At 42.3% G+C, this 26,900-nt stretch overlaps 1 protein-coding gene and 1 long non-coding RNA gene across 2 annotated transcripts in view; one reads left to right on the forward strand and one right to left on the reverse strand.

Moving 5' to 3' along the window:
- Nucleotides 1-26,900, reverse strand: part of CFAP47 (cilia and flagella associated protein 47) — a 638,800-nt gene that overhangs the window by 62,026 nt on the left and 549,874 nt on the right. The window contains exons 55-56 of the mRNA XM_043505538.1: nt 12,662-12,766; nt 4,286-4,442 (exon numbers count right to left, since the gene is read on the reverse strand). Of these exons, the coding sequence (XP_043361473.1) occupies nt 4,286-4,442; nt 12,662-12,766 (262 nt within the window). The remainder of the gene's footprint in view (nt 1-4,285; nt 4,443-12,661; nt 12,767-26,900) is intronic.
- On the forward strand, nt 3,591-26,701 carry LOC122458173. The gene is made up of 4 exons (XR_006278075.1): nt 3,591-3,705; nt 8,241-8,246; nt 17,175-17,178; nt 26,687-26,701. It is a non-coding gene; the product is annotated as an uncharacterized LOC122458173 (long non-coding RNA).

The raw sequence follows: 26,900 nt of genomic DNA on the forward strand, positions 1-26,900 counted from the left end.
AGTTTTAAAACCCTTTCTCTAGGAAATGGGGGTCAATGTACATAATGCTTCTAAGCAGTTTGGAGCATAAAAGTGAAATGAAGCTCCATGGTTTCATCATAAGTTGATGACCTAGTCCTCAGGCTTTCACTTCCAGGTTAAAAGGGGGGGAACAAAAGCAAAGAAAGGAAGTAGTCAGATGGTGTGCTGTCCTAAATTCCCTGTAAGGCACATGGCCGTGCACCAGCCTATTTAGCACCACCCAGGCGCTTAGGGAAGCTGCCCAGGGACTGGCCGGGGGAGGGGCTCCACTCTCCCAGCCTCCAACCTGCCATGGCTGAAGAGATCATCCTACGGCTCGGTCCTGCCCACTGCTAAGGCGCCCCTATGTGGCCCGAACCCAGCCACGGCTGGGGCAGCGTGGCCCAAACTCAAACAGCCTGGCTGGAACCCAGCTGCAGTCGGCATAGCCCAGACCAGACCCAAGTGGTCTGGCCCGGACCCAGCCGCAGCTGGCGTGGCCCAGCCCAGAACTACCACAGCGCCCCTCCCCCGGCTCAAACCCAGTCCCAGCTGGACCTGCCAGGGCCGGAGAAGGGGTGCCTATCCTGCAGCCCCAGCCCCAGAGGTGCCACAGTGGGGACAGGTGCCTTTCCCCCCATCCCAGGTGCTCCTGAGGTGGAGGTGGGGGGAAAGAGTCTCCCTGCCAGAGCACCCTACTGCACCCCAAACCCCTCATTCCTGGCTCTACCTCAGAGCCCCACCTCCAGCCTGAGCCCCTCCCACACTCTGAACTCCTCGCCCCCACCCCCACCACATGAATTTTGTTACGTGCACCAATATGAAGGTCTTGTGTCACACATCACCTCCATATTGGTGCACATAACAAAATTCATTCCACACACGGGTGGGAAAAATTAAGAGGGAACACTGGTGCTGTCTCAAAAATGGAGCTGCATTTCTCCTCAGTAGTGAATGAATACACTTCAGTGATTGGAAACTTTGTTCAACTGAGTCCAAGTGCTTTGAGGTCCAGAATGAAAAACATTCAATCAAGACAAAATTGTTCTTTTTCCCAGACACTGCACAATTTTTACCCAGACGGAAGGTGCTAACAGAATTGAAGAGCCCTACTATAAAATGGCAAGATGCTAGCTAGATCATGGGGTGGGAAGGATTGAAGACAAAATTCTGAAGTGTAGGGATGGGATAGAACAAGTTTGACTGGAAGCTCCCTGTGGGGAAAGTAGGTGGAGGTAGGGTGTGTGTGTGTGTGCGGGTGTGTGAGGGGGGAAATCAAGAGACTGAGGGCGAATCTGAGCCTAAGATGGGGTGGGAGTTGGACAGTGGATTGGGGTGGAGGGAGGTTAGTAGGAATGTAGAGGGGAGATCTGCAGATTAGAGAAGGGGGAAATTACCCATCTATTATAGTTTGGTCCTGGACCTTAGTCCCTAATGGTTGAGGACCTTTGGGAGCAAGGTCTGGCTAGAGTTCATTTCTCCTAGGAATCAAGGCTTGAATTCACAAAGGCACTTAGGCACTGTAATTGCTGAATGCTATGGCACCTAACTTTTAGGCACCTAGAAAAAACAACAGGAACTACGCTGCAATCCACAAAACCTGAGTTAAACACCTAGACTCCTATGCAATGAACAGGGTGAGACAAGCACCTAAGAATGGGATCACAACAGCCAGAAATGCCAGGTAGGAAGCTACTTAAAATAGCCAATGGGAAATGCCAACTGTGTGTCCTAAATCCTGCCACTCTAATGAAGAGAAATGCCTATGTCCAGGCTGCAAGGAAGCATCTCTCTGTTAGCTATCCACGAATGGAACCCCATCTCCTGAAGTCAAGCAGCTTAGATGCCTAAGTAGCTTCTTGCGGGAATGACTTAGACACCTGCCTCGTTCTGCACAAAACAGCTGAAGCAGGAAGCACTGACCTTCTAACTTTTAGCCCAGTGCTTAGAGTGCTCACCTGGGATGTGGGCCTGAGAGGGACACATGATTTGAACAGGGTTCTCCCTCCTCTTGGGAGCGTACTCTAACCACTGGGCTCTTCTGATGTGGGGCTCCCTCAATCTCTCCTGTTTAAGCTGTTCCACTGCAGATAAATAATGAGTGATTGGAGCAAATGGACTGGACTCAGGGGAGAGACACAGAATACTACTCTGTTAGACTGGTGGTTAGAGCCCCCATCTGGGTCCAATGAGAACCTAATGAGGTCCAGCTGTCAGTTGCTCCCGCCAGGACCAACAGCTCATAGGGTAGGTCAGGTTTTTTCCTCCCTTCCAGGGAGGCTAATGCCATCCTCCCCTTGCAAATTACTATTACAACATTATTGCTGGGGAGGGGTACCTACACCCTGTCACACATGTATTGCTTGCATATACCTCAACTGTTATTTAATCCAATGGAGTTCTGAGTTCGTTGTTCAGCATGGTCACAGAACCAGAAGACTTAGTTTTGTATATTATTTCTCAGCTTCTTAAATTAACACAGAAGATTTCAGCTTTAGTCAAAATAAAGATTTCAAATCTAGCAGTGGTATGCAAATTATGGGTATTTCCAAGGTCTCTATTTGTCCCATCCCAATTTGCTTTTCAGTGCTGATATGTTGAGAGATTCCACTGTGGGATGTATCTTGTTTTCTCTGATATCTAAATTATTTATTTGTAGGTGATTGAGCTGAATTTCACATCTGAAACTGAAAGGGTCAGATGTCTGCTATCATTATGACAAGAAACCAGCCATTACAGAGATTTAGTTTGGATTACTCCCCTATTTATTGAGTTAGCTACAACCTGTCTTTAAAATTTCTATTTGCTAAATGACTTAAGCCATCAAATATGTTAAAATGTCATTTATGTGAACAATACATTTCAAGATGAGATAGTTAATGACTAATCTCAATAAATCTCCAACAATGTTCTTGTCTGGACAGTATTATGGCTGAATTCATAGATTCCAAGGCCAAAGGGGGCCATTGTGATCATCTAGTCTGAACTCCCATATAACATAGGCCATAAACATGCCCAAAATAATTCCTAGAGCATGTCTTTTAGAAAAACATCCGCTCTTGATCTAAAAATTGTGATTGATGGAGAATCTTCAAAAAAGAACTAGATAAGTTCATGAAGGATAGGTCCATCAGTGGCGATTAGTCAGGATGAGCAGGGATGGTGTCCCTAGCCTATGTTTGTCAGAAGCTGGGAATGGGCGACTGGGCATGGATCATTTGATGATTACCTATTCTGTCCATTCCTTATAGGGCACCTGGCATTGGCCACTGTTGGAAGACAGGATACTGGACTAGATGGATCTTTGATCTGACTCAGTATGGCCATTCTTATGTTCTTAATCCACCACGACCCTTGGTAAACTTTTTCAATGGTTTATTACCCTCACTGTTAAAAATGTACATCTTATTTACAGTCTGAATTGTTAGCTTCAACTTCCAGCCATTGGATCATGTTATACCTTTCTCTGTGAGACTGAAGAGTCCCTGATTAAATATTTGTTCCCCATGTATATACTTACAGTCTGTGGAAGTCATCCCTAAACCTTCTATTTGCTAATCTAAACAAACTGAGCTCTTTGAGTCTATCGCTCTAATCCCTTAATCATTCACGTGACTCCTCTCTGAGGCCACTCCAATTTATCAACATCCTTCTTGAATTGTGGGCACCAGAACTGGACACAGTATTTCAGCAGTGGTCACACCAGTGCCAAATATAGAAATAAAATAACCTTTCTACACCTACTCAAGATTCCCCTGTTTATGCATTCCAGGATCATATTAGCCACAGCTTCACACTGGGAGCTAACATTCAGCTGATTATCCATCACAACCCCCAAATCTTTTTTATAGTCACTGTTTCCCAGGATACAGGTCCCCATTCTGTAAGTATGGCCTACATTCTTTGTTCCTAGATCTATACATTTAGATTTAGCCATATTAAAATGAAATTCAGGCTGCATAGACATCTTGCTTGGAGTCTTCAGTATTACAAAATATGTACACACCTGATTTAGCCTGAGAAAGATTTGTGTCTGTGAACACATGCATGCATGCACACCCTGGGCCTGTATCTATATCTGATGAGAAAACCTTTAAGAAGAATATTAAGACAGACTATAACCAAGCCATATTACCAAGCATAGGCATGGAGGTACCAAGTAACTGTTCCTCATCATGTATATCTCTATTGTATCATATAGAATTTCCAGACTAGTAACCATTTCTCTATACCACAGATATTTTTAATGCAATCAAACAGAAATTATTAAAGCAAGAATCTGTACCTGCTAACAGTACATCTACTAGTATATCTTCAGTGGTAGGATTTTTGAAGGATATGATGATGGAAGAATGACGACCAATACAAGTACTTATGCTAGCTGGTTCCATTGGCTGAGGGATAAGACCAACCCCAGACAGATGAAATATCCACTCATTAAGCTGTGGGAAAAGAAAAACATTGATATTAGAAAAAAGCAGCCTCCACATTGCACATCTTACTAAAGCTCACTGAAGATCATTTTCTGTTGTTCTGGTTGTATACTTGTGGAAGAAATGTCCAACTTTTTCTTTATTTTTCTCCCTTTACGCTTAGATTTTATCTATTCTAATCATTGATCTCTTGGAAGAAATAGATCCAATGGTCTAAAAGCTTAATGTAAAGAAGGACACATTGTGAATATAGTGGCAAGAAGTCCAGAGAAAGAATACAGATCACTGATATATAAGGGATAACAGAAGAATCACATAAAAAAAACTAACACCGTGACAGTAAACGCCAGAAAGGATTATAAAGAACAAAGAGATACATGTGTTTAATACATTTCATATTTGTGTTTATACATCAACAGCATGGAGACTAAGAGAACAGGGAGTCAAAGGAGCAATTAAGGAGGATAAAGACATTGCAGATAAATGATTTATTTGCATCAGTCTTCATTACATAGGATGTTATGGGAGATACTTGTCCCAGACCTATTCTTTGCAAGTAATAAGACTGAGCACTGATAATGATCAAGGTGTACAAAGAGAAGACCCTCAGACAAAATGAGAAATTAAATAGAAAAAGGACTGGATAGTCCAAGAGTTCTGAAGGAATTTAAGAATGAAGTGGCTGAGTTAACAAAATTATACACTATTTCATGTAAATGGGACTTGAGGGCAATAGTTGTACCTAACTTTTTTTTTTATTAAAGGTACTGGGGTGAAAATGGGAGTTACAGACTGCAATACTTCAGCAATATGTAAATGGTTAAAAATAATTTAAAACAGAATTATAAAATGCCTAGATTAATATGAGATGAGAGAGAGAAACAAACCACCATTGCTTCTGTAAAGGAAAATTCTTTAAGTATGTGAACAAAATAAGTGGATAAAAAAAGAAGCTGATGAAATAATGTATCTGTATTTTTAAAAGCCTTTGCAAAGTCCCTCACCTGAGCCTATTAATGCAACTCATTAGTTATGAGGTAAAAAAAGAAAGAAAGAGTAGGAGAAAATGATCAACTTTCCACAGGACAAAATGCTAACATCAGGATGCTTTCTATTTTTGTATTAGAAACTTTACTGTTTAATATATTTATTAGTGAACTAGAAAAGGGGATGAATAGCAAGATGGCAACATTTGCAGAGGACAAAAAAATTATTTACATTAGTCAAGACTGTAGAAGACATTCATAAACTTCTTAAGTACCTAACCAAGCTAGATGAATGGATAAGCATGATGACAGATGAAATTCACTGTTGACAAATGCAATAATTCTCATAATTATTGCAAAGAATTGTTTGAGTTATTTGTACGTATACATTATGGGGTTTAAAATATACAATAATCACTCAGGAAAAACACATGGGCCTCACTGTGGACAGCTCAATGAGAACTGCTTAATGAGCAATGGTGGACAAAAACAAAATATTGTAAAGGATGTACAAGATATGGAATAGAAAATAAAGAATGAAAATATCACACTAATATAAACCACTGGTACAGCATGATCTGGAGTATTGTGGTTAGTTCTGGACACTATCTGAATAAAGATATAACAGAAAGTGTGGGGAATAGGGTAACAAATACGTAGAAATATTTTATATAAAGTGAAATTGAAAAGATTGGGTCTGTTTAGAGAGGAGATGAATAAAAGGGGACATGGAAGTTACACCCAATATAGAAAGAAGGTAACACTGGGTGCCCTTACTTAAGTTTTATAAGCAATGGGATATTCAATTAAATTGAAAATAAAAAGAAAATTAAAGCTTATTAAAGGAAAGATTTTTTGTACAAGACATAATTCATCTATGGAACCCAATGTCACAGATAATCATTGGGGTCAAAAATTTAGGAGGATTCAAAAAAGGATTAGATCTTTATATAGATGTGAAGAACGTCCATAGTTACATAAATTAGAATATAAAAAAATTGATTTTTGTTTTCATTTTAGTAAGGGATATAAATCCCCTTTCCAATCCAAGGCATAATTTCCATTATTCTAATAAAAGTTAGGGAGAAAATCCCCCATATGGTCAGGTTATTTCACAATTGTGCACCTCATACAGGCGGCTCTCAGAGACAGCATAATGGATTAGATGGACCACTGGTCTAATCCAGTACAGAAATTCCTGTATTCCTACTCCTAAAAGATAAAACACACATCGGGTCAAGTTTACCCCTGGTGTAATTCTACTACCAAGAATGAATATACTCTATTTCCTTTGAATTTAGTAAACTACTTCCCTTTATCCCCACATTATAAGCCAACATATCCACATGAGGGTGAAGGAAATGGCAAATAAAAGTATTCCTTCCTGCCAAGAATAAATTATAAGGTAGAAAAACTTTAATATCTGGGGTAACTCAGGTGTGGAATCAGATTGGACTGTCTGGAAGTGAAGATTATGAAATCAAAATGTATTTAGATATTGCTGACTTAAACATAATGTAGCTCTGTTTCAGTTATAAATCTGTGGACACCTTTCTCAGCCTCTGACAAGAAGGCAGGGGTTATCATTAAAAAGATTTTGTTGCAATTTGGGAGAGTACCCAGAGCAGCTCTTTGGGAAGCTTCTTTGCAATCATAGAAGAAACTGACTGGAACGTTCCAAAGGCAGCAGTTATAATGAACATGTGACATGCAACATCCATTGGGGGTCATGCTCCATCACTGCCTCAAGAAGCCAAAAATCTTCAACAGCTTGAAGGAGTATTGCCATCGCACACTACAGAGCTGAGACATAACAGCCTGAATTTTGGCAGATGACATATTTAGAGAAGCATATGTGCTATACATTGTTGAGATAGTTCTGTAACTACTTGTTATGATTGGTACAAATGCATGACCCTTACTGGAGTCTTGCACCAGTCCATAACTAACAGCAAAACAAAACATAAAACCCAAAATTTGAGTCCAATTAAACCTTAAGTTTGCTCATCCTCATTTATATGGCAAAAACATAAGAACAGCCATACTGGGTCAGACCAAAGGTCCATTTAGCCCAGTATCCTGTCTTCTGACAGTGGCCAATGCGAGGTGCCCCAGAGGAAATGAATACAACAGGTGATACATCAAGTGAATACATCAAGTGATCCATCCCGTTGCCCATTCCCAGCTTCCGGCAAACAGAGAGTACAGACACCATCCCTGCCCAAGGCAAGAAGAAATTTTAAACTAAACTTCTTCCAGACCCAGTCAAAGCAGTTTGTTTGTACACCACCTCTCTCTTCATTTGTGGCAGGTAATTTTGCACACGCAGAGATAATCGTCCCACAATCAAATGCACTGTAGTTAGTCCTGTAGTCTGTGCTGCAGTGCTGAAAGCTGAGGTTTCAAACCCTATTGATGATACATGTTGGAGGGGTTGTTGCAGGTGAACAAAACAGAATTGATTTTGTTGAAAAACAAGAGAAGTTCCAGAGAGAAGAGCCACAAAAAAGGATTCAAGGACTAGAAAAGATGCCTTACAGCAAGAGACTGAAGAAGTTCAATATGTTTGATTTATGAAAAAGGATTGAGAAGTGACTCTATTATGGTATGTAGAGCTGGTTGGGAATTTTTTGACAAAATTTTTCATCAGAAAATGCCGATTTGTAGAAAGCAAATACTTTTGTGGGAAAGGATCAGATTCCACAAAACTTTCACTACAAAAAGGTGTCTCCTGTCCAGGATGGAATTTTGTGTTAATGGGAGAGTGACACCCACCCCAGAATAGCAGAGCAATTAAGGACACTGACCTAGCATGTGCAAGATATCAGTTTGAATCCCTGCTCTGCCTGATTTGGAGCAGGGACTTGAACCTAGGGAGTCTGACATCCCAGGCTGGAGCTGTTCCACTTTGTATCAAATAATTAAATATTCATTCGGCTTGACAGAGAGAGAATGACTCTGTAGCCTAGTAGTTAGAGCAATTCAGCTGGTATGTGGGAATGTCAGATTCAAGTCCCTGCTCCAATGAATATTTAATGTATAAGGTATAGAACAGCCCCAAGAGTACAGATTAAGAGACACCCACTCCAGAATACCCCACAGGTCTGGTGATTAGCGCACTCTCCAAATCAGACAGAACAGGGATTCCAGTCTGAGTGTCTGTCTGTTTCTTTTTCTGCAAAAAATGTCAAAAGGTCTTGGGTTTGCCCCAGTACAGAACAGGAACACTTTTTGAAAATTTGAAAATACTCATGGGACAGGAAAACCATTTTCTGCCAGCTCTATATACAAGTGTGACAGACTGACAATATCCTATAATATCCTGAACAAACCTTATGGAATTAACAAACTTTATTGAATTATGTTAAATCTTATTGAATTATGGGGTACATTGTATTAAAAATGCAATTGTGTATGTGTTATTGTGGCATTGTATGTACCTTCTCTAGTAGCAAAGGGGATGCTGGTAATGTATTTCTTTCATTATCAACCTTTGAAACTTACCCCCTGGAGAGAGATGCATATACTAGTGCAATCTGGGGTCTCCAGAGATGAACAGACAAAGAAAATACGTTTGGATAATTAGCCTGAGTTTAAACTGACTCTGGGTTTCTTCTTGATCGAACCAATGGACAGGATGACAGAGGGGCCAAATCTTTAGGGAAGAATTGGAAGGACTGGGCCTACTGAGGCCCCATAAGACTGGATGCTTGTTCTGAGCTCAAGCTGTGATGAACTTATAACCACAAGGAAAATTCTAGGTTGCAGGGTTGACAGACTGTTCCTGACAGAATCCATGTTGCAATTGGGATGATCTCTGGTAAGTTTAGTAGCATGTGTGTAGGTTCTTTTATTGTTTTTAATATGTTTTCTCTGTAATGCTTTGTACCTTGAGAATAAAATAGGCTTTGCTTAGAAAGAACTGTGTGCTTTTACACTTATCAATCTTTGAAGAGAAAACAAACAGGTCTGTTTAGGCAGACTGTCTTTGCTAGGAGCAATGCAGTGAAGGAAGGGAACTGCTCAGCATGAACATAACCCTGATGAGAAGGAAGTGAGACATAGGGGTCTTCACCCAAGAGAAGCAATAGCCGGGGAGCTGGAAGCTTGAGAGTGGGTGCCCTTGCCAGATCACTGAGGAGAAATACAGGTGCAATTACCCTGAACTGTGACTAAAAGTACCTTCCTAGGGAGGAAATACCACACAAAGTACTAAAGGGCACTTTAATCTAGTGGAGAAAGGCATAACAAAAACCAATGGCTAGAAGTTAGAAGCACACAAATTCAAATTAAAAATAAGACACAGATCTTTAACAGTAAGGATGATTAACCATTGGAACAAACTACTATGGGAAAGAGTGGATTCTTCATAAACCTGACATCTTCAAATCAGGACTGGATGCCTTTCTAGAAGGTATGCTTTAGTCAAACAACTTACTGGGCTCAATACTGGGGTAATTGGATGAAAATCTGTAGCCTATATTCTGGAGGAGGTCAGACTATCTAATGGTACCTTTTGGCCTTAAAATCTATTAAATTAACTGTTCCTCAACTGGTTTAGCCCAGCTCTAATGTGAACCCATGCCTGGTAAACTAGATATTGTAATTGATGCCCTGATCTACTGTGAATACAGGCCTGGTAAACTAGCTATCGTGTGTGTGTGTGTGTGTGTGTGTGTGTGTGTGTGTACGTAAACTATCAGTGAAGGAGAAGGTACACTTTTCATTCAGCTGTATAGAGGGTGTAGCCTATAAAGTTAGCTGTTAATAATGATTTATCTGATAGAAAATAAATCAGTTTCTTGTGTTAGTCCTATTTCTGCTCACTGAAATTGAAATGTTTAAAGATAAACCATGCTATCTTAGAAGGAAAGAGGCAAGTTTTCCTGGATTTTTGATTGCCTCTATTTTTGTGTTTCCAGCTGGGGACATTTTGGATATTCTGAACCTGATGTTCTGAAGTGCAGAGCACCCTTGGAAAAAACATCCTCAAGGTGTTTCAAGTTGGGAGCCAAAAAAAAATGAGGCATCCAAAATTAAAGGCCAAATTTTGTAAAAAAAAATTAGACCCCCCCCCCAACAAATCTACAGTTAAAAGAAAAGGTTTAGCTTGCATGTGAAATGGAAATCTAACAGGATGCAGAGGAAGAATATGCATTGCCCACTGCAACATATCAGGAGAAAAGAACTAAAAAAAATAACTCTAAGCAAGGAATATTTAACAAGATCTGTTGCAAAGCTCCACTTCTCTCCTGTGCTGCTTAGTACTATTAGCCTCGCTCCATTACATATGGATGTTTCTGGTGTGCTAGGGGAACAAGATGATAGAAATATATTAACACTCTGGGCATGCATTATATTCAAGCTGGCAGTTCAGTTGTGCTATCCCAACAAAGCTAATTTTAGGTTTCAAAAACCTATAGTAAAGTGATTAGAACCTAAACTTGGATTTTTATTCTGAAGAGCTCTTCACACACCTCTAAACCAGAAACAAATGAAGAAGATAACAGCCCATAGCAGCTTCTCTGAATTCAGCAAAGAGGCAGAATCAAAAAAGTTAAGGTTTATCCTATAAGTACTGTCATTAGCTGATTTTAGATTAGTCAGTTACATAGCTATGACATGGTTTACAGGGTCTGTTCAGATGCATTTAATCAGTGAAATCAAGAAAGGAAAATCAATGCAAATATTTTTAGGTTAAAAAGTTGTTCTAGGATTCAGACATTAGAAAACAACCGCCTTAGATTTGTGGAAATACATTATATCTTTTTAAATGTAATAATTAGCACCCTGGAATCGTCTGGCATCAATTTGGTAAGGACTGAGGCAGTGAAAGTGAACAGAATAAAAAAAGAAAGATCCATATGGTTCAGGGATGAAAAGGACATTGAAAAAAATTACAAAGGTAAGAGCAACAGATTGAAAAGGTTGAGAGGGCATGGCAAAGCAACTGAAAGGATGAGATATTGATTAAAGTTCAGCCGCAGAACAAAACTTGGAGATTTGCCATTATTTGAAAGGAGATGCACTGGATGAGAAAAATGAAGTGTCAGGGCTCAGTTTGTTCCCAAAAGGTTTAAGTGAATTATTTACTTGCTTTATTGCTTCTGTATCTGATGAACAATTAAACTTTTAATGTATAGACCAGAGTTCTGAGCACTATTAGGATTCAGAAAAGATAATGGCATTTTGTCCTCTTGAACTGCCCTTGCTTATATACCACTTATACCAGAAATGCTGGCTCCTTGCTTTTATTCTTAATAAATATTAAAGAGGAGATGGACTCTAAAAATGCATGCTTTGCAACCACCACCTACAGGTAATCTGTCTGTTAGGCATTCTGATATTGGAGGGGGTGGGGTGGGGGGAAGGGCTATATCACTTTCTCACTCCTTTTTTTCTTGTAGAAGACACAAGTTCTGCTTTTGCAGTATTACCGAGAATCTTACTAGAGACATTTCCCTAGCATTCAATTGAGGTAATTTTCAAGTCAACAGCCCATTAGGATATTTGACAGCCCAACAAGAACAAAGAAAGAGGAAATTACATACATTTGGAAAGAAAACATTTCACTCAAGCTCAACTCATGTGCTGACATTATAGCACTCGTGTCATAATATCAGTTCTGCTCTTTGTCTCCAGCTGCAATTTTTAGTAAGCTAGTAGGTCAAGGAGATGACTCATGCGTCTCCATTTAGTTGCTTCTCTTTAAAGTTTCAGGAAACACACAGGAAAAATGCTAAAAATTTTAACACATTAAATGTAAAGAAGATTAGTTTCAAGTTAAATCAAAGGATGATAATTCTTTCAAGTCCAAGAGTATTTCTAAAGAAGATAAACATTAATAAATGGGGCTTATTTATGATAATACTTTACAAAAGGAACTATTAAATTAATTTCAGAGCAGGAAGACTATTTCAGTAATGAATAATTTGGGATAACCTGGTAATTACTAAGCAAATTAGAAATACTAATGCATATTCTAGTTCTCTGCACATCAACCAACAGCATTAATTCTATCTAAGATTGTAGATATGCTGAAAGCTGAGCAAAGCTAAGGCTAAAACAAATTATTCATCATGTGCATCTAAGTCAATTATTTTTGTACTGGCTGTATGATTAAGGATCCAAAAATCTGATTTTAAATTGTCCTTTTGACTGAAGCTTTTATTTATAACTATATTTGAAAATACTGTATTATCTGATTTCATAGTGCTTTGGACACTAAATATATCATCATACCTGTGGGCATGTGAAGACGATTGATGCTGTGTGATTGGCTCTTCCCAGGGCAGAAGGACAGAACTGAACAGGTACTTCAGTAGTGGAATGAGGAGCAACCATCAGCTGAGCAAACACACAAAGAAAGCAAAAGAGAGGAAAAAAATCAATACTTTTTTCTGAGTTAGTTCCTTTGTTGTGCTTTTTATCAACACTGTTGATGTTTATTTGATTAATGTGTTCTACTGTACACATTCTCCACTCAGCACACATGGTCTGGTAAGACTGATAAAATATACTGAAGTAAACAGTATTTAGTGGCCGTCACAGCACGTTTATTCCACAAATACTAACAATGTGGTATTACTGACTGCTCAAAAGGAAGCTAAGTTTGGTTTCTTAAAATATCAATGGAAGGAATATGATTTTTATTTCTGATCACTTTGCTATTCTTTATTTTATTTTATTTTTTCACATCAATGTCATACTAAAAATGCTAGTATACTGAAGTCAAAAGAAACAAATGGACTTTAAGAGGAATATATAATATGCTTATATGTGCCTCTCCTCTTCTGCTTACATACACAGTAAGTGAGATTGCTACCGTTCATCTGCTTCTGAACTACATTAGTGTGATTCACAATTGCACAGGGAAAAGCCAGGTGCCCAGCTACATTGTGATCATACAAGTGTTCTGAAGCTCAAGGCAAACAGAACACAGTATCAGTGCTTTTGCCAATATAAATCAGTTGGACAAAACCACTGATTTCACAATTGCTACATTTTATTTCATTTTAAAAAAATGATATTTGTAGTTTGTTCATATCTAAACAGTTTTAATACATTTTACTGTGTGGTAATACAGAATAAAATTGATAGATTCCATGCAAGTTAGTATTACATTTTATTCAATGAGCTAACTAACAGAGATCAAAACATTATATTACAACAGCTGGCACAGACAAAACCCTGTGCCAAAGTAGCTGTCAACCCTGCAAGATTAGTAACAGACAGTAAAACAAGAATTACTAGACCATCAGTTTTTGTACACTATAGTTAATGGTCTTGTCATCGTGTCCATGGCAGACCTCAATTTTTGGAAGTTTATAACCAAATAGGGCTTGGGGTCCTGTATTCCGTGCATGTCCAAATCTCCAAATGATGTCAGTGGGAGCTTGATTTAAGTGAGCAATGAAGGGTTGGGCCGAGATGTAATTGACAAAGGGTTGAAACTTGACATGCTGTGTTTGATCATTTTTTTTTCTTTTTTCTTTTTAGAAGTAACAAAAGAAGTTTATTGTTCTGGATACATTAATTCTAATCCTATATTTTAGGAGGAAATATTTTATTTTTAAGTGTTATTTTGCCATCTCTATTATATTAAAAAAATTGTTGAAAACTAAGTTGGTGTATAGACCAGAATGTGCGATGGAGTCAGTAACATGTAAATAGATACTTACAGAATTGGATTAATAAAAGGGAATGTTCTGCAATCACAGTTCTCTAAGGCAGTGCTACTCAAAGTGTTGGTCCGCGGACTGATGCCGGTCTGCCAGCCATCGGCTGCCAGTCTGTGCGCACATTGGAAAAAAAATTGCCGGTCGCCCACATCAGATAGCTTGAGAAGCACTGTTCTAAGGTATTACAGAGATCCACAGTTCAGGGTCTTCTGACTTCAAGAATTAACTGGCAAACATTTGCATTATATTTCCAAAACTAGAAACTGCAAAGGTCACACTAGAATACAATCCCGTTTTCAGTCACTAAAAGCATTCTGAAATTTTCACATATTAGGTTGAAATTTTCCAGGACTAGTCTCTACCCAAAGATAAAATTATCTGGAGAATTTGAGTAAAAATGCTTCAGCCATTTTTGAATGAGAGGAGAGTGAAAAACACCTTCTTCCATTATGAAAAAAAAAAATCTTGGAACCATATCTGAAAAGAACAAACAACAAAATGGCTAGGAACCTGGCCTGGAAAGAGTTGTTAGTGATGATCATAGAATCATAGAATCATAGAATATCAGGGTTGGAAGGGACCCCAGAAGGTCATCTAGTCCAACCCCCTGCTCAAAGCAGGACCAAGTCCCAGTTAAATCATCCCAGCCAGGGCTTTGTCAAGCCTGACCTTAAAAACCTCTAAGGAAGGAGATTCTACCACCTCCCTAGGTAACGCATTCCAGTGTTTCACCACCCTCTTAGTGAAAAAGTTTTTCCTAATATCCAATCTAAACCTCCCCCATTGCAACTTGAGACCATTACTTCTCGTTCTGTCATCTGCTACCATTGAGAACAGTCTAGAGCCATCCTCTTTGAAACCCCCTTTCAGGTAGTTGAAAGCAGCTATCAAATCCCCCCTCATTCTTCTCTTCTGCAGACTAAACAATCCCAGCTCCCTCAGCCTCTCCTCATAAGTCATGTGCTCTAGACCCCTAATCATTTTTGTTGCCCTTCGTTGTACTCTTTCCAATTTATCCACATCCTTCCTGTAGTGTGGGGCCCAAAACTGGACACAGTACTCCAGATGAGGCCTCACCAGTGTCGAATAGAGGGGAACGATCACGTCCCTCGATCTGCTCGCTATGCCCCTACTTATACATCCCAAAATGCCATTGGCCTTCTTGGCAACAAGGGCACACTGCTGACTCATATCCAGCTTCTCATCCACTGTCACCCCTAGGTCCTTTTCCGCAGAACTGCTGCCGAGCCATTCGGTCCCTAGTCTGTAGCGGTGCATTGGATTCTTCCATCCTAAGTGCAGGACCCTGCACTTATCCTTATTGAACCTCATTAGATTTCTTTTGGCCCAATCCTCCAATTTGTCTAGGTCCTTCTGTATCCTATCCCTCCCCTCCAGCGTATCTACCACTCCTCCCAGTTTAGTATCATCCGCAAATTTGCTGAGAGTGCAATCCACACCATCCTCCAGATCATTTATGAAGATATTGAACAAAACGGGCCCCAGGACCGACCCCTGGGGCACTCCACTTGACACCGGCTGCCAACTAGACATGGAGCCATTGATCACTACCCGTTGAGCCCGACAATCTAGCCAGCTTTCTACCCACCTTATAGTGCATTCATCCAGCCCATACTTCCTTAACTTGCTGACAAGAATGCTGTGGGAGACCGTGTCAAAAGCTTTGCTAAAGTCAAGAAACAATACATCCACTGCTTTCCCTTCATCCACAGAACCAGTAATCTCATCATAAAAGGCGATTAGATTAGTCAGGCATGACCTTCCCTTGGTGAATCCATGCTGACTGTTCCTGATCACTTTCCTCTCCTCTAAGTGCTTCAGGATTGATTCTTTGAGGACCTGCTCCATGATTTTTCCAGGGACTGAGGTGAGGCTGACTGGCCTGTAGTTCCCAGGATCCTCCTTCTTCCCTTTTTTAAAGATGGGCACTACATTAGCCTTTTTCCAGTCATCCGGGACTTCCCCCGTTCGCCACGAGTTTTCAAAGATAATGGCCAAGGGCTCTGCAATCACAGCCGCCAATTCCTTCAGCACTCTCGGATGCAATTCGTCCGGCCCCATGGACTTGTGCACGTCCAGCTTTTCTAAATAGTCCCTAACCACCTCTATCTCTACAGAGGGCTGGCCATCTCTTCCCCATTTTGTGTTGCCCAGCACAGCAGTCTGGGAGCTGACCTTGTTAGTGAAAACAGAGGCAAAAAAAGCATTGAGTACATTAGCTTTTTCCACATCCTCTGTCACTAGCTTGCCTCCCTCATTCAGTAAGGGGCCCACACTTTCCTTGGCTTTCTTCTTGTTGCCAACATACCTGAAGAAACCCTTCTTGTTACTCTTGACATCTCTTGCTAGCTGCAGCTCCAGGTGCGATTTGGCCCTCCTGATATCTTTCCTACATGCCCGACATGTTTGATGTCAAACAGTTTTTAAAAACAAATTAGGACAGTCCATTTAAAAAAAAAATCTACCTTATCAGACCACTGAAGTTGAAGAATTAATCATTTAAAAACCAGTCAAGTCCCAAACTAACGAGGACTTGTATGTACAACTTGTCCTTTTGTATGTATTATGCAGGGTTGTCTGGTGGACAGAGCACTGGACTGGGACTCAGGAGACCATGATTCTATTTCCAGCTCAACTACTTGTTGCCGTTGGGCAAATCACTTTAGCTCTGTGCCTCATTTTCCCCCTTTGTAAAAGAGGGATAATGATACTGACCTCCTTTGCAAAGCACTTTGAGATTGACTGATGAAAAGTGCTATATACAAGCTTGGTATTATTATTAATTATATGGTCATATATTATTTTCCAAAAATATAGCACGCTATTTTTTTCTACAGCCCTTTAAGATACAGCAAGATGCAAGTTACTTAGTGAGAAAGCCAGGGCCTCAAGGCCAAAAAAAGAGGGTTGCAGAAGGGAAAAATAAATAACAGGAGAGCATAAGATATAGACATGAAGGCTAGAACTTCAGTCTGAAGAGCCTGAGACAGGTGGTATTCCCCACAGTGCAACCAGCAGGCCATGCAGAGACACAGCAAGGGACTACTATGGAGAGTAGTTGCCACAGGAAATGCTTTAAAAAGGACTAAATTTTGCTCACTTCAGATAGTAAGATGTGCTGAAGATACTCTTTCATTTCATTCACATGAAAACTACAGCAACAACAAGTGGCTTCTGGAGGTCTTCACAACAGAAACTAGTGGGAAGGATCTTCAAAAAAATCTAAAGACTGCTTCTATGAAAACACAAAACTTTATTATGAAGCAGTTAGAATTGCTACATACACTGCATGTGAGAGACATATCCAGAAAAGCAAAGGAATTAAAAGTTAAGCCACCTAGCAGTACATACTGGCTACTTCTCTGCCCACAAGCACACACCATACCATTACCATACCAGTACACCATAGTCGACACCCGGGGTCTCAAACACACCTCCCACGGGGTTATTTTCTGTGGCCCGCCAGGTCCTGCGGCCCCCCCAGCATTTACCTAGAGTGGCTCCGGTCCAGCGCACACCGTGGGCAGGGCAGGCTCCCTCCCTGCCTGCCTGCCCTGCCCTGCCCCGACGCTGCTCCAGGAAGCGGCCAAGACCTGAGTGGGGGGGAACCACAGCCAATGGGAGCTTCAGGGGAGGTACCTGGAGGAGCAGCCAGGGCAACACACAGACCCCTGTGCACCCGCACCCCCAGATTCAGGAACAGCATGGGGACGGGATGGGGAAGGAGCCTGCCCTGCCCCACCGGTGTGCGCCAGATCCACCCTCTGAACCCCTCCTGCAGCCAAACCCCCTGTCCTGATCCCCCTGCTGTACCCCATACCCCTCCCCATACCCCGATCCCTGCCCTAAGCCCCCTGCCACACCCCTCCTGCACCCTGAGCCCCCTGCTGCACCCTGTACCCTGACTCCCTGCCCTAAGCCCCCTGCTGTACCCCGCACCCTGACCCCCTGCACTGAGCCCCCGACACACTCTGTGCCCCTCCTGCACCCCAACCCCCTGCCCTGAGCCTCCTGACACACCCTGAACCCCTCCTGCACCCCCTGGGGGAAGGGAGAGGGCAGAGTTGGGGTGGGGATTTCAGGGAGGGGTATGAGGAGGCGGGACAGGGGCAGGGCCTCACGGAAGGGGTGGAGTGGGGGCAGGGCCGGGGCAGCGGGGGGGCAGGGGGGCAGTGGTGCGACCCTCAGGCCAATGTACTGGTCCTCATCTGACGCTTGTCATCATTTGAGTTTGAGACCCCTGGTCTACACCTTTAATTTTACCTCCCTTTTCTGAACACATCCATTATCTGATAATTTTTTTCTCTGTACTGGCACTTGAGAATGTTTGAGGTAGTAATTGGTTGTGATAGGAAACAGTTTTTGGCAAAGGGCTGTGTGAAAGGGAGGTTAAAAGGGTCCAATAGAAGACTGGCACCGCTAGGGGGCAGACAACTTGTGGGGTGTAGTGTGTTTGTGCTAAAATTGTGGTACAAAAACTACTTCACAAAGAAGTTGTGTGTGTTAGTTTCCTAGTTTATTTATATGCCTAACTGAGCAAATAAGTCAGAAGACCCGTGAAGGGTAGATGTGCAGCTGATAACTGAGAATGTTTTCTCTGTCAGCAGCTGCATATGAACTCTTCTTTACTGTACTCAAACTCAAATTCCAAGGCCAGAAGGATCATTGTAATCATCTAGTCCAGAGGTGGGCATACTATGGCCCACCGGACCCTCCTGCCCGGCCCTTGAGCTCCTCGCTGGGTAGGCTAGCCTCCAGCCCCTGCCCTGCCCAAATCTCCCCCACAGCCTCAGCTCGCCGTGCCGCCAGCGCAGGAGGGGGCTGCACTGTGGGGGCAGGGGAGAGCAGGGAGGGAGGCTCACCTGTAGCCTCAGGGGAGCAGGCGGGCGGTGCAAGTGGCGGGAGCGTGGCCAACACGGGCGGAGGACTCAGGAGTAGCACTGGGCGGCTGAGCAGCCGGCCGGAGAGAAGCGGCGCTTTAAAGGGGAAACCGCACTTCTCTCCGGCTGCACAGCTGCCCCTGCCTCCTCCTGAGTCCTCCGCCCATATTCGCAGGGCCACGTTCTGAAAGGGGCTTTGGGGAGGTTGGGGATAGGAGTCAAGGCAGTCAGGGAGCAGGGGGAGTTGGATAGGGGGTGGGATCCCAGGGGGAGGGGTTGTCAGGGGACAAGGAGTAGGGGGGGTTGGATGGGTCGGAGGTTCTGAGGGGGGCAGTCAAGGGGCAGGAAGTGGGACGGGGCTGATAGGGTTAGGGTTTGGGGAGGCACAGTCTTCCCTACCTGGCCCTCCATAGAGTTTTGGAACCCCAATGTGGCCCTTGGGCCAAAAAGTTTGCCCACTCCAGATCTAGTCTGACCCCCTGTATAACACAGGCCATCAAACGTCCCAAAATAATTCCTAGAGCAGATCTTTTAGAAAAACATCCAATCTTGATTTTAAAATGATCAGTGATGGGGAATCCACCACGACCTTTGGTGAATTGTTTTAACAATTAATTACTCTCATTGTTAAAAATGCACACCTTATTTCCAGCCTAAATTTGTCCAACTTCAACTTCCAGCTATTGGATCATGTTATACCTTTCTCTGCCAGAATAAAGGACCCATTTTTAAACATTCCTTCCCCATGTCTATACTTAGAGGCTGTAATCAAGTTACCCCAAAACTGTAGGGAGGGCTGTGCCTCCTCAAACCCTAACCCTATCAGCCCCCCCTCCACTTCCCGCCCCCTGACTGCCCCCCTCAGAACACCCGACCCATCCAACCCCCATGCCCAACTCCTTGTCCCCTGACACCCCCTCCTGGGACTTCCTGCCCCCCGGGACCCCACTCCCTATCCAACTCCCCCTGCTCCCTGACTGCCCTGACCCCTATCCATACCCCTGCCCCCTGACAGGCCCCCCAGGACCCAGCCCCCTATCCAACTCCTGCCCCCCCCCAAAGCCCCTTTCAGAATGTGGCCCTGCGAATATGGGCGGAGGACTCAGGAGGAGGCAGGGGCAGCTGTGCAGCCGGAGAGAAGCAGTAGTTTCCCCTTCAAAGTGCTGCTTCTCTCTGGCCAGCTGCGCGGCCACTCAGCGCTCCCCCTGAGTCCTCCGCCCGCGTTCGCCACGCTCCCGCCACCCGCACCACCCGCCTGCTCCCCTGAGGCTACAGGTGAGCCTCCCTCCCTGCTCTCCCCTGCCCTCACAGTGCAGCCCCCTCCTGTGCTGGTGGCACAGCGAGCTGAGGCTGCGGGGGAGAGGGGACAGGAGGGGAGGGGCCGGGGGCTAGCATACCCAGCCAGGAGCTCAAGGGCCGGGCAGGAGGGTCCCTCGGGCCGGATGTGGCCCATAGTTTGCCCAACTCTGTCCTAGCGCAAGGGTTTAAAAGAAGCTTGATGCACCACAGCCTTGATTCCTTCCCCCATGATCCAAGCCCTTTGGGACTCCATGGTAGAGGGGAAAGATGGATAGGGAGTAGGAATATGCAGAATCCATCTCAAAGAACCTCAGTTACAAGCAAGAAACTCATTTCTTCCTTCAGGTGTCCTCTACATATACCCACACATGGGGTAGATTAATAGGCAGTCTCTGACCCAGGATGGTGGGACCTGGTGTTCTAGTTAAACAAGGAATGCAGGACTGTCCTGCCAATCTATGCATCTGGTCTAGATGCCAAGTTTAAAGAATAATGTTTAGTAAAAGTGTGAACAGAACACCAGGTTACTGCTCTACATATCTCTATCAGAGAAATATGACTAGAGAAAGCCATGCAAGCTGACTTGGATCTAGCTGCATAAGTTCTGATGCCTCAAGGAATGGATTTATGAGCTTCAAAAATATATAGCCTTGAAGACTGTCTAAATTGGTTAGTTATGTCTAAATAAAAAGATAAATGTTCTCCTCAGATCTAATGGGTATAATTTAGCTTCCCCATGATGAGTACACGGTTTGGAGAAAAAAATGGTAAAATTACAGATTGATTTATGGGAAAATCAGAGACTATTTTTGGTAACAACTTGGGATGAGTGCAAAAAACTCTTTATCCTTATGAAACGCAGTCAATGATGGATCAGCCATTAATGCAGGCAATTCACTTTTGTGTCTGATGGAAGTGATTGCCACCAAAACCAATGTTTTTACAGATAGATGAAATAAAGAACCGTTCCCCACTGCTGTTAAAAGGGAAGTCTCATTATTTGTGCTAGTACTACAGTCAGATCACATGAGGTCATAGGAGTTCTTATTGGAGGATACAAATTAAGGCCTTTTATAAACCTCTTAATTATACCATCAGTAAAAATTGATTTTCCTTCTGCAGGTACATGATATGCTGATATAGCTGAGAGATGAACCTTAACTTAAGATAATGAAAGAGGTGTCTTCTTAAGATACAATAAATACTCTAATATATAATTAATTGGTGTCATATAAGGATCCACATTATACATGGAAATCCACAATAAAAAACTTTTCCATTTAAGACTATAGCACACTTTCATGTGTATTATTTTCTAGAATTGGACAGTACATTTTATACTTCTAATGAAAGACTTTATTCTAGCCCATCTAAAGGTTTATTCCCCATGCAATCAAATGAAGGGACTGAAGGTTCAGATGGTAGACTTTCCCTGTTTGTTGTGTCAACAAGTCCAGTGTCAGCAGTGAAGGTTCCACTAATCCTTGACAGATGTATCAAATCCAGATACCACTGGTGTCTGGGCCAGCTGGTGTGATTAAAATCATCCTGACTTTGTCCTGTCTTATCTTATCATTCTCTGAATAAGTGGAAATGCGGAGGAGGCATATATTAAACACTGACCCAAGTGTATTAGAAAAGCATCAAATATTGATTCTTTGTCTCCACCTGTCCTGGAACAATCTCTCACATTTCCTGTTTTTGCTGGATGCAAGCACGGCTATTATTGGGTTCCACTATAAACTGAAGAAGTGATTCACTACTTCATCCTTCAAGGACTATTTGTGCATCTGACCTGATGACCTACTCATATGACCTGCAAGAGTGTTCTATTCCCCTGCTATGTTACTGATTTAATATTGTGTACTACCCAGTACTCCTAAAAACTCTTGGCCTCCCTACATAATTTCACAGAGTCCTCTTTTGCTCGTTTAGATAATATAACCACGCCTTATTGTCTGTTACTACCTGAACTAGTTTGTTTTTGAATTGAGGTAGAAAAGACCTTAGAGCTAGTCTGATTGCTCTCAGTACTAAAATATTGATGTGTATATTCCTTTCCTTTGATAAGCAATGATCTCTGACCAACAATTCATTGTTCATATGGGCTGCCCATCCTAGAGTACATGTATCCATGGTCAGAATTACTGATGTTCTAGGAGGATTGAAAAAAAATGTACCCTCTAACCAGTTCCCAAATAAACAATGTCTAAGTGAACTAGCTTAAACTCCATGTCCTCATGTCAAATCTAATGTCTTGGAGGAACTGTAGAGAATGAAGAAGATAAAACTTTCCATTTATTATTGTGATTTTTAAATTTCTTCTCTATTATAGCTGGCATTGTGAGTTATAATTATGCTGAGGCTGGAAATGATATGCCCATCTTATAATCATAATGAAGTAAAAGAGATGAAGGAGGGTAATGCCTCTGATACTTGTGTAATGGAATTGAATATGGCCTCTTCCTTTTATTAAAGAAACCTAAAAATCTAGCACTAGATCTAAAATTTTTCATCTTCTCTAGTACTTCATAAGTCTGAATACTAAACAGACTTTCTCTTTCATATGGAAGGTCCTCAAGCCTCATGTTTGTCTCATGACAGAGTCACATTGATCTTAACCATGCATGTCTCCTCACTGAGGCAAACAAAGTGATTTGCTGAAGTATCTGAGAAGTCAAAAGTCATTAGCAACTGTTTCTCAGCAACATTCAATCCTTCAGTCAAAATAGCACATGATAATTTTGTGTTCCTCTGGAAGTGCATTAAGGAGAAAGGACATTTTGCTCCAGAGATGGCATTGGTACCTAGCCATGATAGCTTCATAGTTGAATTTGCACACGTTTAAAAATGTAGCTAAAGAAAATAATTTTTCTTCCTAACACATCTAGTCTCTTTCCTTCCTTAGATGATGGAGTAAAGTGAGTTTGGGCACATTTTGATCTGTGAAGTGCTGCTTTGACCACCAATGACTTAGGAGGCAGATGAGTATGAAACACAGCAAGTCCTTATATATTTTATATAATTTGTCTTCTTTCTTACATAGAGGTTGAGGGAGTTTTTCAGGCTGCCTTTGCTGACTGAAACAATCCCTCTAACAAGGGAAGAATGACTTGTTGACTAGCTGCTGCCATGAAAATATCAAAGCTAGGCTGTGATGATTTCTCCACAAAAACAGAAGGAATATCTAACACCTTCCACATTTGATAGTAACTCATGAAAGGCTAATGCCTCTTCGGATGATGATGATGTGGAGACGTTCCCCTCATTTTCATCTGGAGAAGGCACATGACTTAATTCTCAGTTGGACTCTGCCACATCTAGTTCCTCCTTGTTGGATAATATTTCACTTATTTCCATAGGTGACTTGTTCTGAGTAAGTGTCACTGGCTGGTCCTTATCCATTGGATCTGACAACTGAATGTCCTCCTGATACTCTCTTGCTGAAGGTCTGTCCCCAAAGATTGATCCTTCTTGATAAGGTGCCAGAAATGGCCTTTGGGACCTCCTTACCCCAGGAGTGACATGCCACTCAGGCAAAAATCCCACTGATAGATCTGGCTGGAAATATCTCTGTGCCTGCAGATCCAGCAGGGCTGCTTTGAACTGATTATAATACATTTTCCCTGGTTCTCATCTGTAATCCACATCCCTCTTCTAGTCCCAATCCATTTGCAGCTCAGATGGGACTAGAGACAATAACCTTCTTGAAAAGGAGAAAGGAGAGAAGTTCTTCTCCGGCGACCCCAAGGGGTCTTTGGAAGAGGCAGCAGCAGAGAGCCCCTGACCCTTTCCTGTTCTTTGCTGACTCTTGGAGAAGCAGTCAGCCTGATTGGTTGTAATAACACACCTGACATGTTCTGAGATGTAGTACCTGGTTCAGCTGTCTACCGAGCCATGGACGGATCCACCTGATGAACTACTGCTTTAACAGTAACACTGTTAAAGCCATATTAGTGGATGAACCCTCATCATTTCTCTTAATTGGGTACTTAGATCTCACCCTCAGGACAGGCACCTCCAGATCTGATATTGTTGAATCCACAGAGGAATGGCTCCTACCTCTATGTTGAGAATCAGAGACTGGCTCTATAATGAGATTCTGTCCCTGTAGGTCCTTCTCTCTTGGATTGGCTCTAGGTAATGAGGCCAACACTGAGGCTAGCTGCAAATTTTTCCTTGGTACCACAACTAAGTTTTTCTGAAATAAGACAGCTCTGAAAACAGAGTCTGTCACTGACTGATCCTGAGCTTTTCTTCTTTTTTGGATCCTTCACTCTCTCACATCCTGCACCTGACATAGGAGCTGAATCTCACTTCTTGCCTGATGAAGAGTCTGTAGATGGAGGCATTGACAAAGCCGGTCTCTGAGACCACCGCTGTCAGGGCACCCTGAAATAAAATTGCCTGGAGCCAGTTTTGTCTCACTGTCTTTGCCCTTGTGGCAAACACTGAGCAGATCGGTCAGTTAGAGGGAGAATGCCCTTCCCTGAAACATGCCAAGCATCTAGCATGTGCATCTGATGCTGGGAATATCACTGGACATGATAGGCTCTTAGTCTTCTGATCTGTCATGTTATCCCTTTAACTGTCTCCAAATAAAGCTATGTAACCCTATGTACTTATGTAACCGATACAAGCTATCTACTACTGATCCAAAAGGCTCATACAGCAACAGTGTAACTGTCCAGCAGGTCCTGACTGAAGTAACTAAGGCAGTGGAGCACCAAGCTACTTTTAAACCCTAGCCCTACGTCTGGAGTTTGGCAGGGTGGAGTGGGTAAGGAAGGCACATGGATGCTCCAACAGCCACTAGTATATTTTACCATTCAGGCTGTAATCATAGAATCATAGAATATCAGGGTTGGAAGGGACCTCAGGAGGTCATCTAGTCCAACCCCCTGCTCAAAGCAGGACCAATCCCCAATTTTTGCCCCAGATCCCAAAATGGCCCCCTCAAGGATTGAACTCAAAACCGTGGGTTTAGCAGGCCAATGCTCAAACCACTGAGCTATCCCTCGCCCCCTCCCTAATGGTCAGGGCATCCCATGCATGGGAATATGCAGAGGACACTCAAAGGAAGAATACTGAGAGTATTTTAAAGAGGCCTGTATTGACCTCTGTAATGTTTATCTTCTCTGTCCATAATATGACTATGTAGATCTGTTTCTCTAAACTATCAGCACTAGCAAATAAGGCCGATTAGTCCAAAATATACTAAAACATTCAGTATGAGTGCTAAATTCTGTCAACAGAGGAAGTTGTCCTCTTACACATCAGTTGTCTATATGGGGAACTACACAAGTTCCTACACCTGTGCTGCAGGGGACATTAAGGCTGTAAAAAGCTGCGAGGAACAGATGTTTCTTCCAATTTTATTCATATGAGATGATCCAATGTCTGGAGAGATCCCAAATTAAGGTGGTCCAAAGGTTGAGACAGCCCAATATTCTCAGCCAGACCAGATCTGAACTGATCTAACAATAAAGCTATAGAGAATATCTAAACTTCCTGACTTTAAATATTCATAATTTTAAAATTACTACAGTAGTTTTCTTCAAACTTTGCTCATCCTTAACTGTACAACACCATCTCTGAGTTGTTGTTTAAATAAAAATATTTTACATTTAACAGTGCCTTTCATCTGAGACTATCTCAAAATACTTTACAAAATCATGTAGCCTCAGAACTGCCAAGTTGGCTGATAAGCACTCTTATCCCTTTTTTAAAGATAGAGAAACACAGGAACATTTTAGGTTAATTAATTTGCTGAAGATTTCACAGAAAGTCTAAGGCTGGGCCAGAAATAGACAGTACTGACCACTGTCATGCCATGATGCACAATTCTAAACTGTTGCCTGAAGTATCAGGTTATAGTTCACAAAACCAGGCAAAGGGGTCATAACAGTGGTCTACTGCCAGTACAATGTGCTCCCTTGTACAATGTGCAGAACTTGAAATTCTAAGGGGGCAATGTGCCCATACTCTAAGGAGAAGAGAAAATCTAACACTGTTTTCCAACAACCACCCTTTGCTATTAAAAAATTATATTATTTATAAACTCTAGAGGAGGGTCTCAGCTATCTGTGCTAAAGAGAGGGCTGCTGTGAGGAAGGTTGAGTACAAAAGGGGAAAATGGGACAAAGCGGAATATTCATGGCTCTGAAGATTCCCCAGGTGAAAAAATAGCAGCAAGATGATTATAGCAAATGCTCTAACTGTACTTAAAAGAAAGGGAAAAAAAAAAAGGTAGATATTGTCACTCAAAATCCACTTCAAAGTTCAGTGCTTATACTGTATTTGGGACTGAATGCTCTTAAAGTTATATAACTTAATTTTGAATGGATCTTTCCTAAACAATATACTATAGCTACTGATGACAGTAGCAGAGGTGAAAGTAAGCCGGTAAACCCTGGTATAGCCTACCGGCAAGAGCCTGTGTGTCGTGCCAGGGCGGATCAGCTTCCCCAGGTGGCAATTTAAAGGGCCTGGGGCTCCCGGCAGTGCCCTGGGCCCTTTAAACTGCCGCCAGAGCCCTGCTGCCAGAGCCCTGGAGAAGCAGTGGGGGGTGCTCAGATGGCGATTTAAAGGGCCCGGGGC

This window comes from Dermochelys coriacea, chromosome 1, assembly GCF_009764565.3.
Source record: "Dermochelys coriacea isolate rDerCor1 chromosome 1, rDerCor1.pri.v4, whole genome shotgun sequence".
Taxonomy (NCBI): Eukaryota; Metazoa; Chordata; order Testudines; family Dermochelyidae; genus Dermochelys; species Dermochelys coriacea.